This window comes from Hordeum vulgare, chromosome 5H (assembly GCF_904849725.1).
Source record: "Hordeum vulgare subsp. vulgare chromosome 5H, MorexV3_pseudomolecules_assembly, whole genome shotgun sequence".
NCBI classification, from domain to species: domain Eukaryota; kingdom Viridiplantae; phylum Streptophyta; class Magnoliopsida; order Poales; family Poaceae; genus Hordeum; species Hordeum vulgare.
Window position 1 is genome coordinate 20,194,427 of NC_058522.1, and position 12,211 is coordinate 20,206,637.

The 12,211-nt window shown below is 43.1% G+C and overlaps 1 protein-coding gene across 1 annotated transcript; it reads left to right on the forward strand.

Annotated features, from left to right (window-relative positions):
- The first annotated feature begins 9,481 nt into the window (after nt 1-9,481).
- On the forward strand, nt 9,482-11,505 carry LOC123399290 (ent-kaurenoic acid oxidase 1-like). Its single transcript, XM_045093708.1, has 5 exons — nt 9,482-10,086; nt 10,254-10,403; nt 10,475-10,996; nt 11,084-11,202; nt 11,352-11,505. The coding sequence occupies exons 1-5, from the start codon at nt 9,490-9,492 to the stop codon at nt 11,446-11,448; spliced, it is 1,485 nt and encodes a 494-aa protein (XP_044949643.1). The 5' UTR covers nt 9,482-9,489; the 3' UTR covers nt 11,449-11,505.
- The last annotated feature ends 706 nt before the right edge of the window (nt 11,506-12,211 follow it).

Consider the following 12,211-nt stretch of genomic DNA (forward strand, 5'->3'; position numbering starts at 1 on the left):
GAAGATAGATGAGACAATAAGTGTTGGAGCATATATCTCCATATGTGGTTTTGGTACTTGATGACAATTCCTATGGACTAATGGTTGCCTTAAGTTACATTTATAGGATTTGTCCATCGGCACTTCTTGAAGTCCATCTGTTGGGTTCAAGGAGTTTATATGATGACCAAGATGGTATTCAAGGTATTATCCAAAGAATGGTCATAGAGACACATGGTTGATCAAGATCTCAGACAAAGAGTAAATCAAGATGATCAACACACAAAGCGTACAAGATGTACCGAGAGGGATCAAGTGATCCCATGGTATGGTAAGCATTGTCCACTACGTGTTTGTGTACTAACCCATGGTCTTCGTGAGAGTTCTATGTGGGGGTTAGGTGTGTTCACATGGGCTTGCGTCAAAGGGAAGATCTCATACAACCCATAGAGTATGACGCCAAGTTGTGATCATCATCAATGGTTGATCAAGATCTCAGACAAAGAGTAAATCAAGATGATCAACACACAAAGCGTACAAGATGTACCGAGAGGGATCAAGTGATCCCATGGTATGGTAAGCATTGTCCATTACGTGTTTGTGTACTAACCCATGGTCTTCGTGAGAGTTCTATGTGGGGGTTAGGTGTGTTTCCATGGGCTTGCGTCAAAGGGAAGATCTCATACAACCCATGGAGTATGACGTCAAGTTGTGATCGTCATCAAGATTGCGATGTGCAAATTCAAGTGGATCAGCACGAAGATAGCATGCTTGAAGCTTGCCGTCCATTGTGGTGGCAATGGACTTGTGAAGATATGTTGAAGAGTGGCTCACCCATAGTGAGTATGGGGGAGCAATCAACTAGTCTTCATCAAGCCAACACAATCAAGAAAGGTGGTCCATCTTGAGGAAGCCAAGATCATCATCATCTAGCTCAAGAGGACGAGGTGCAAGGTATAGGTTTGCCCTTGATAGGTTTTCTGGTTAGGATAGATTGTTGTTCTATCAAGGGGGGGCTCTCAAGTGAGTAGCTTGATCGTATCGTTCGTTGAGAGCTCAAACCATTTGCATCCTTGCATCATACTTCTTGGTTCTTGTTTGGTGTTTCTCTTTGTGAGTTTTAGAGCTTATGGTCATCTTCGTGACAAGCTCGAGTTCATCGAAAACGGAGTCCATATGCATCTACTATGATGTTTTCGATGTTGGAGTTTTTGCCGGTTCTTCATTCATAGAGATCTCACATCTCTATATCTTTGGCATATTCATAACCGCATGGTCTTAAGATTTCCATGCTGTTTGGATAGCCCTTGTCGTCCTGAATCCAACAAGCTTGGGTTTGCTCGATTCGGAGCTCGTTTGCGAAAGTTATGGCTGTTTCAGTGGCGAGCGGTAGTACCGCTCGACCTAGCGGTAGTACCGCTAGAGTTGGCGGTAGTACCGCTGGCCCTAGCGGTAGTACCGCTGGCTCGCGGTAGTACCGCCCCTGGTCAGCGGTAGTACCGCTCCAGGAGCTTAGTACCGCCTGCCTAGCGGTTGTTCGTGGACGGACCTTTTTGCGAAGACTTTCTTGGAGGTGGTAGTGCCGTTGCACTACCAGGGGCCCAGCGGTAGTACCGCTGGGGACAGCGGTAGTACCGCTGGAGTGTCAGCGGTAGTACCGCTAGCTGGCGGTAGTACCGCTGGAGTGCCAGCGGTAGTACCGCTGCAGCCAGCGGTAGTACCGCTGGAGCTCGGGCAGAAAGTGGGGGTAACAGTCTGATTCCTTCCCCCACTATATAAAGGGGGTCTTCTTCCCCCTTGGTCTTATCCATCCGTTGAGCTCTTGTTCTATCTCCATTGTTGACATTCTTAGAGCTTGATTACTCTCTATCCCTCCAATGATTCTTGCTTGTTCTTGAGGGAGAAGAGAGAGGAGATCTAGATCCACATCTCCACCAATCACTTTCTCCTCTATGTGAGGGGAACCCCTTGGATCTTGATCTTGGAGTTCTTTGTGAGCTCCTTGTTCTTCCTCTCATATTTCTCCATAGCTTTTGTTGTTGTGGAGGGATTTGAGTGTGAGGGACTTGACCACTTCGTGTGTTCTTGCCATTGCATTAGTTGCATCGGTTTGAGTTCTCCACGGTGATACGTGGAAGTGAGAAGTTGAGAAGCTTACTACCTTTGGTACTCAGTACCCTTGATATTGTTCTTCGTGGATGCTTTGGCGTCCTAGAAGCTTGGTGGTGTCTCGGAGCTCAATCAGTGTGGTGTGAAGCTCCGGGAAGCGTCGGGGTCTCCAATTAGGTTGTGGAGATTGCCCCGAGCAATTTGTACGGGTACCGGTAACCGCCCCCAAGGGTTGCCACGTGTACGGGTTCGGTGACCGCCCCCAAGGGTTGCCATTTGTACGGGTTCGGTGACCACCCTCAAGGGTCCCTTAGTGGAATCACGGCATCTTGCATTGTGCGAGGGCGTGAGGAGATTACGGTGGCCTTAGTGGCATCTTGGGGAGCATTGTGCCTCCACACCGCTCTAACGGAGATTAGCATCCGCAAGGGTGTGAACTTCGGGATACATCATCGTCTCCCCGTGCCTCGGTTATCTCTTACCCGAACCTTTTACTTATGCACTTTACGTTGTGATAGACATATTCTTTATTGTAATATATCTTGCTATCACTTAGTTGTTTATCTTTCTTAGCATAAGTTGTTGGTGCACATAGGTGAGCCTAGTTGTTTGTAGGTTTTGTGCTTGACATATTAAACGATTAGTTTTATTCCGCATTAGTTCAAGCCTAAACCTTAACTATTTTAAAGCGCCTATTCACCCCCCCCCCTCTAGGCGACATCCACGTCCTTTACAATAAGCATATCACTTGCACAACACAAATGGTTGAGCAACATGTAAAAGAAGCAACTTAAGAATAGGTTCAACCAAAATAATGTGTGTGAGTCATGGCAAAGCACTTGAGAAGACTAAGCCAAGGATGAGCGTTACTCATCAACATAGTCTTGATGAAATGAGACATAAAGTGCAAGACATATCATTCCCCCACACACATACTAGAAAATGGGTTCACAAGCTTACTAATAAATAAAATAAGAACCAACGCTTGTGACAACCCATGGTGAAGATAGGAAATAAGATCCTTGTCAAGAGGAGGGATACCAATCGAAATGGCAAAACCCTCATTAAGACAAGCATGAGGAAAAATAATCTTCACGGACAAAGAGTGCATCAAGATGTAGGAAATAAGATACGCACTCAAGGCAAATCCTTTCACGAAGCCACCAAAAACTGAAAAAGGAAATGCAACGATGGACGTGAAAGAAAAGAGGATATCAATTAAAGATGTAACTCTCATGTGTAAAAGATTCTAAGTAGAATACAATCATGATGATATATATCCACAAAGAAGGATGTACACACGAAATGGTTAAAAGAAGGAACAAACTAGATATCCAAAAGGAAGTCATAAATATTATCAATAAGATCTTTGCTTGGAAACATAGCACATGGCCTAATATTTTCTTATTGTACAATATGAACTTCCAACATACAAACATCATAGACATCCCAAATAGTAATAAGACATCATCGTTCAGATGCTTTGAGAAAGGAAACAAGTACTGCAAGAACGAATCAAGAGATTCATGCCATGATGCAACCTCGAAAAGAAAAGACCGGGTTGGGCCTTTGCAAGAAAAGAATGCATGAAGTAGATACTTGTTACCGAGACAACATTGGATTGATGTAGTAGATAGTTGTTCGTTGATCATCCTAACTTGGCTCCAATAATCACATGGTCTCAACACCTTCCTTATAGGTGAGCCGAGCATCAATGCATCTCCAATTGTTCCTGGAACAACAAAACAAACAAAATGGTGCCCAAGCTCATTGGGACCAAAGAGTTAGAAAACCAACAATACATAGGACAAACTCCACATACATATGTGCACAAAGATATGAATTTGAATTTCATGCACACATTAGCCAATTTATGACAAGGTGGAGTTTCCCCTATATATTGGGTCAAAGGAAGAAAGCAAGCAAAACAATCTATATATAGTAAATATGCATGCTCAAGGCTTTCAAGAATCAACTCAACACAAAGTTGATAATACACCAAAAGACAAGGTATCAAGTGATAATAAGATACCAATCGAAAAACTATCACTTGAGGATATCAATGAAAATATACCTCAAGGAATAGATATCCATTGACACATGCCAAATAAAAGGAAACAAGATACCAATTGAAGGAAAACAAAACACGAGGTATCTAGTTTTCAAGAGAGAGCTAGGTTCCAACAAACCAAACCCTCAATGAATTTTCATGATGACACAAAGCATCATAAAGAGCAAGACTTGCCTCCCATCAACACACACTTGATGGGGATCAAAATATTTTATGATGGGTGAATAAAGAGAGTGTTCTAAAGAAAATAGGATAGCTCCCCCAAGGGATGTGCATTATATATAATTTGCATTTAAATACAAAATGCACAAGATGGGATCATCATTTTCTCTATATCTATAAAAACACTAGACATATTAAAATAGATCCATAAGAGGCAAGGAAGACAAACGAAACACAAAATCCAATGTAAAGACGATTAGCAATTCATATCACATGATGGGAATACCAATTGTCAAGGACAAGAAGTATTTTGGAAATGATACTCATTGGTAGATCGCAAATATATCCAATATCATCTTTACCCATAAAACGCAAGCAAATGACACTTGTAGAGCTAACATGCCACCTAGGAACAAGATAATTTACAATATCAACACTAAGTGGCAATACCTCAAATGTACACATTTTCTAGGCTTGTAATATGCACATAGCATATTACTCCCCCATAATGTGATAACCCAATAATATTAACAAGTGGCAAATTAAAACCAACAAGATATAATTAATGGACCATATAGAATTTGAATTTCTCATGAGTAAGACATACCACATAGAAACTAGATAATCTTGAAATATCAATACTAAGTGGTATTCCCCATGTATACACATTTATGAGATTGTGAGGTGTGCAAAGCACATCACTCCCCCATAATGGAATAATCCATTAATCTATCACAAGAGCCAACAAAGATAGAAACAAGATGCAATAAGGCTCAATACAAGACTCACATGTACATGATATGCAACCCAACATACACAAACTCGATTACTCAAAATAAGCAAGTTGGAAGCACAACATATACAAACACATGCAAGGTACAAAACCACAACATGCAAAGGGGCAAGCAACTAACAATGTAAACAGTTTAAGTACAAGTTACCGTAAGGAGGCACATTGGATATAAGATAGAAACTTGATAATCCAAATGACTTGGCTTGAGATAATATGAATGATGAAGACCCCTTAATTATTCATTATGTATCCAAGTCTCTAATGTCCTCCACATTCGCCTATTGATGAAGTTTGAGATTGTTGGTCCCCAACCACGTTGGGTCCTAAGACGTTAGTCACAATAGGCTTGGCAACCCAAATGGTACTTTTCTTCACACCACTTTGAGTACCAACAAACTTGGCAAACACATTGCCAACCTTATCCTTCCCAAGAGAATAGATATCATCAATAATGATTGGGTTGGATAAATTACCTCTCGTGCAAGAACAGGCGAAGTGGCCCTTCTCACGACATAAGTAGCAACATCTACCCTTTAATTTCTTCCCTATTGATTTCTCAACATGAGGAGTGTTGGCTTGGGTCTTCTTGGGAAGAGGCATTTCTTCAACTTGTAGTTGAGTATGTGATTGAACTTGTGGCCGCTTCGCTTGTTGCTTGTGACTTTGAGACTTCTTCTTTAGTGGGCAAGATCTAACATGGTGCCCTTCAATTTTGCACTTGAAGCAAATAATCTTGGCCGAATTCTTGACTTGTTCTTGGCCCTTCTTATTTAAGTGTTTGGACTTCTTCTTCATGTTGGAGTTGAATCCAAGTCCATCTTTGTCATTCAGGGATTTTTGCCCACACAAGACATTGTTGAGTGTGGACATCACTTCATGACTCTTTTCCAAGTCTTTCTTCAAGGAAGTGACTTGGGCCTTGAGCTCTTTGATTTCCTCTACATGGTTAGTATCAACACAAGTACTAGAGGAAGTATAAGCTTCATTGTTAGAGAAACAAGGCATGGTAACTAATTCATCACAAGATGCAGCAACATTATGAGTAGATGAATTACGAGGACTAGCACATGGCAATATAGCTTTTTGACTAGAAGTAGTGCTAATGTCCACATGAGGCTCACTCGATGTTACCTTGGTAGTAATAGCCTCATGAGCTAATTTTAGCACATTATGGAATACTAGAAGATCATCATGAGAGCTTGTGAGCATTGCATGAATTTCTTCCAATTTCCCATAATTGCTAGATAGCAACTCAAGTTGAACCCTTAGCTCAACATTCTCCTTTAAAATGGATGCTTCACAAGAAGTAGAGTTAGTAGCACAAGCATCATTATTAACAATAAGAGGAGAAGGCAACTTGACAAACTCTTTAGCATATGAAGCTTCAAGTTGAGCATGAGACTCGGTGAGTTCGATGAGAGAATTCTTAATAGCCCTTGAGCCATTTTCGAGGTGCTCATAGTCCTCAACGAGTTTAACATGTGCAACTTCAAGCTTATCGTTTTTAGTTCTAAAATCATTAGCCACCTCGAGAGCTCTATCATGGGATTCCTTTAATCTAGATAATTCTATAGCAAAGGTTTCCTCAATAGATCCCTTAGTGATTTTTTCATTTTCAAGAGCTTGAGATAGCTCCGCGATCTCGTTAGCGTATTCACGCTCATGACCTTCCATTGTCTCAATGGTGGCCTCATGCTCCTCGAGATGAGCTTCCAACTCCTCAATGTATTTCTTGCCCTCAGTGGCAATAGACATGATTTCCAAGAAGTTGGAACAAGCAAGTTTATTCTTATAAAGAGATTTAAAAATCATTTCACCCTTAATTTTTAAGGATGCAGCAATATCACTCTCTTCATCATTATTCTCATCCTCATTATCATCAACATCATCATCATGAGATACATTGGGATTCAAAGTAGGAGATACCTTTGAAGCCTTAGCCATAAGGAAAAAGTGAGTAACAATAGATGATGATGTAGGATCCCTTGAAGCATCATTCAAGGCCACATCTTGTTCCATGGAGTGATGAATTTCCTCTTCATTGTTAGCACAACAACTCGAGGAAATATATACATTTTTACCATGGCAACAAGATATAGGAAGCATATCATCATGAGATTTAGTCAACCAGTTTTTACATGATATGCAAGGACTATCAACACAAGCATGTAAAATATTTAGAGTGCTCAAAGTGTTAATGCCCAAAGATGAAGCATTGCAATAATATAGTGATCAAGGATCATCAACAATAAACCCACTATCATCATTGCAATGATCACCACTACTCACCATATCATTACCTTGTGGCAATCCACATGTAGGTGAAGTAGATGAAGCTGAGAAGAGCACACGACCGGAGGTGGAGGGAGAACAATCATTCCCACAAATCTTGGACGTACCATATTTATCTTGAAGCTTTGTCCACAACTCATGAGCATCCCGGAATGGCATGAGTTGAAATATAACTACATTGCTTAAAGCATCAATAAGCACATTAGAAGCTTGAGCATCGAGATAAGAGTTTTTCTCATACTCTAAAGATATATTTTGAGAATCCTTTGGAGGAGAAAAACCCATATCTACAATTCGCTCTAAATTTGGGTCCAAGAACCGAAAATGATTAAGCATGTGAATTACCCAAACATCAAAATTTGTGCCATCGAAACTAAGAGTGTCACAGAATCCTAAACCCCTAGTCGACATCCTTACTCTCTAGGTGGTTAAACCTAATAAAGAGAAACCTAGCTCTGATACCAATTGAAAGGACGTGCATGTCGCCTAGAGGGCGGGTGAATAGGCTCTTTAAAATAATTACGGTTTAGGCTTGAACAAATGCGGAATAAAACTAAGGTTTAATTTGTCAAGCACAAAACCTACAACAACTAGGCTCACCTATGTGCACCAACAACTTATGCTAAGCAAGATAAACAATAAGTGATAGCAAGATATATGACAATAAACAATATGGCTATCACAAAGTAAATTGCATAAGTAAAGGGTTCGAGTAAGAGATAACCGAGGTACGCGGAGACGATGATGTATCCCGGAGTTCACACCCTTGCACCTTGTCCTCTTGAGCTAGATGATGATGATCTTGGCTTCCTCAAGATGGACCACCTTTTTTGATTGCGTTGGCTTGATGAAGACTAGTTGATTGCTCCCCCATACTCACTATGGGTGGGCCACTCTTCAGCATATCTTCACAAGTCCATTGCCACCACAATGGACGGCAAGCTTCAAGCATGATATATTCGTGTTGATCCACTTGAACTTGCACACCGCAATCTTGATGACGATCACCACTTGATGTCATCCTTCATGGGTTGTATGAGATCTTCCTTTTGACGCAAAGCCATGGAAACACATCTAACCCCCACATAGAACTCTCACGAAGAACATGGGTTAGTACACAAACACGTAATGGACAATGCTTACCACACCATGGGATTACTTGATCCCTCTCGGTACATCTTGTACGCTTTGTGTGTTGATCATCTTGATTTACTCTTTGTCTGAGATCTTGATCAACCTTGTGTCTCTATGACCATTCTTTGGATAATACCTTGAATACAATCTTGGTCATCATATAAACTCCTTGAACCGACTTCAAGAAGTGCCTATGGACAAATCCTATAAATATAACTTAATGCAACCATTAGTCCATAGAAATTGTCATCAATTACCAAAACCACATATGGAGATATATGCTCTAACAGTCTTTTTAAAAATTCAACTATAGACTACATACGAAGCAAAATGGGTGAACTTATACTTTAAATTATGTCTATATACATTCATATATAGTCCGTAATGAAATCTTAAAAAAGACAAATATATATGGTCAAACTTTTGACCAAGTTTATGTATACAAAAACTATAATTTACAGTACTAGAGTATCATACAAAAATATATCTCAAGTTGAATCTAATGGTATTGTAAATGTTGATAATTTCCTAATAAACTTAACCAAAATTTATGAACGTTGACCTTCAAAATATGCACTATAATTAAGTTTGAGGGAACAATGAAGTTTTATTCAGCAGATTTTTCATCAGATCGAGATTCCGTTAATTAAGTATCGGTTGATTAATTAGTGAGTGCTCGATCGGCGTTGGAACTTAGCTGCGGGTGTAAAGCCGGCATCCAGCAGCCAGAATAATCACACCACGTCACGTGTGCAGGCTACGCACCAGCCGGAATAGTTGGGCATGCAACGCACGAGGTGCGCAATTTGGAGCCTCCAGCTAGCTTAATTTGTTCCCGTCTGCCTCCACGCAGTAACGGATCACCCGCTCGGAATCCTCGCTCGTTTGTACATATACCACCTCACTCATCATCATCTCCACTTCTCGAGGATCACTAGCAGATAGATCAATGGCGATAGCACTAGGAGTAGACGGTGTGGGTGAGTGGGCATGGACATGGTGGCTGGGCCTCGCCTCGGGCGCTGTCCCGCTGCTCTGGCTCGCCGCCTGGCACTCCGCCGACGCGTGGTACCGCGCCGCCTTCTTCCTCAGGCACGGCGGCCGGCGCCGCCTCCCGCCGGGCCACATGGGCCTGCCCTTCCTCGGCGAGACGCTCTCCTTCACCTGGCACTTCAAGCTCGCGCGCCGCCCGGACGACTTCATCACCGCCAAGAGGCGCGTGCACGGCGCCGGGGCCGGCATCTACCGGACGCACCTCTTCGGCTCTCCCGCCGTCATCGTGTGCTCGCCGGCCGCCAACAAGTTCGTGTTCCAGTCTGCCGACAACTTCGGTGTACGGTGGCCCATGCCGGAGCTCATCGGGCAGAACTCCGTGGTGAACGTGGAGGGCGCCAGCCACGCCAGGCTCCGTGGGTTCATCCTCGCCGCCATCAACCGGCCCGGCTCGCTCCGGACCATCGCCGCCGTCGTGCAGCCACGCGTCGTGGCGGCGCTGGCTGCGTGGGCAGACATGGGGACCATGGTCGCGGCCGCCGAGATCAAGAAAGTAAGAAATTACTAATTCATTACTACTCCTTCTGTAAGCTAATATAAAAACGGTTAGGTTATTAAAATAATGTTTTAAATGCTTTTATATTAGTTTATGTAACGAGTAATAGTTAGTCAGTTCACGGTGAGCTCGGCCGATAGTGACGTATTCTTCAAATTGGGCAGGTGACATTCGCGAACATATGCAAAATGTTCATAAGCGTGGAGCCGTCGCCATTGACTGAGCAGATCGACCAGTGGTTCGACAGCCTCATGGCTGGACTCAGGGCATTCCCCTTGGATTTTCCAGGGACGGCATTTCACGGCGCTCGCAAGGTAATTTGTTTGCTCTTTTTTTTTATAGAAATCAAGAAAATAATAGCAGATGAATTTAATAACTTTTGCAGTGTCGTCGGAAGCTGAACTCGGTCTTCCGGCAGGAGCTGGAGGCGAGGAAGAAGGTGAACAAGGAGTGTGATGATCTAATGAGCGGGCTGATGCGCACCGAGGACAAGCACGGAAAGAGGTTGAGCGATGAGGAGATGGTGGACAACATGGTCAACCTCGTTGTTGCCGGCTACGAATCAACCGCCAGCGCCATCATGTGGGCTATCTACCACCTCGCCAAATCCCCCGCCGCCCTCGCCAAGCTCCGGAAGGAGAATGTGGCAGTGAGCGAAAGCAAAGGTGGTTCATTGATGATCACCCATGATGACCTCCCGAGGATGAAGTACACGGCTAAGGTGGTGGAGGAGACGATCCGAATGGCCAACATCGCGCCCATGGTGCACCGCGTAGCGAACCGGGACGTGGAGTATGGTGGGTACACAATCCCAGCTGGGTGGCCGGTGCTTGTGTGGGTGAGGTCATTGCACACCGACCCTGTCTACTATCAGGACCCCCTCACCTTCAACCCTGACAGATGGGATGTAAGTTTGTTGTTTTTCTCTCATTGATCATGGGTGCAACTTCATCATGTACGCATCAGTTGTCAACGAAGAACTTGATGAATGCAGGAACCAGTGAAGCCAGGGACGTATCAGGCCTTCGGTGGCGGGTATAGGATTTGCCCGGGCAACATGCTCGCGAAGTTGCAGCTCACCATCATGCTCCACCACCTCTCCATTGGTTATGAGTGAGTGATGATATATATACTTCAAATCCTATGTTTCACCAACATGAGATCAATAGATTTTTTTGCTTAATTTTATCTTAGCATTGGATTTATTTATTTCTATATATTGGCATTTTGATCCTAGTTTCCTATATGAATGATTGTTTCAGATGGGAGCTGTTGAATCCTGATGCAAAGATCAATTACCTTCCACACCCAAGGCCAGTGGACGGCGCAGCCATGACCTTCCGTAAGCTTAGAGCTTGATGGAGATGCGTTCAATGATATTTTTTCTAGCTATGTTAGTGCATCAATGATAACTAGTAAAAGGGTCCGTGCGTTGCAATGGAAGAAAAAAATATCACACGTTTTTAGTCTTTTTATAATCATTTTGATTTATTAAAATAATAAGCTAACTAACTAATGTAGTCAGTCCTATCCTATTTTGTTAAAAAATCAACCCGTCCATTGTTAATTCCACCATGATGAGAAATTGAGCGGGACAAGCAAAGCAAAACAAAAAGGCTACGTGAATTGATCAATGGATTGTTATCTTATTTCACCCATGGGGTAGAGAATGTGGGATCATATCACAAACTGAAGGTGGTGTTTCATTCTCTGTCTCTACAACAATACAATCTTACATTCAATATATTCATTCATCAGTAAGCAAATCCCCACAAAACAAAATTTCTTGCCGGTGCTTGTCACACGGTTGGAGGCATGGGGAGGGGATCTCACCAGATGACGAGTTCCTGCCGGAGGAGGGGATACGATGAGGGGAGCAAGGGTTAGGTGCCTCTATCTGGCCATAAGGAGTCGTCGTTGTCGCGCCATAACCTCGGAGTTCCCCGTGTGAGCCATGGAGGCCCGCCTCCACCAGCAAGTACTTCACTCCGCCGCGCCTTATTCACGCGCCGCCGCCGTTCTGCATCGAGCAGACGCATCATCTCCAGTCACTGTAGTTGTCGCGTTGATTTGATCCAGAAGCTGTGCTCGAGTGCCGAAACGGGGGCAGCAAGCGGGCAGA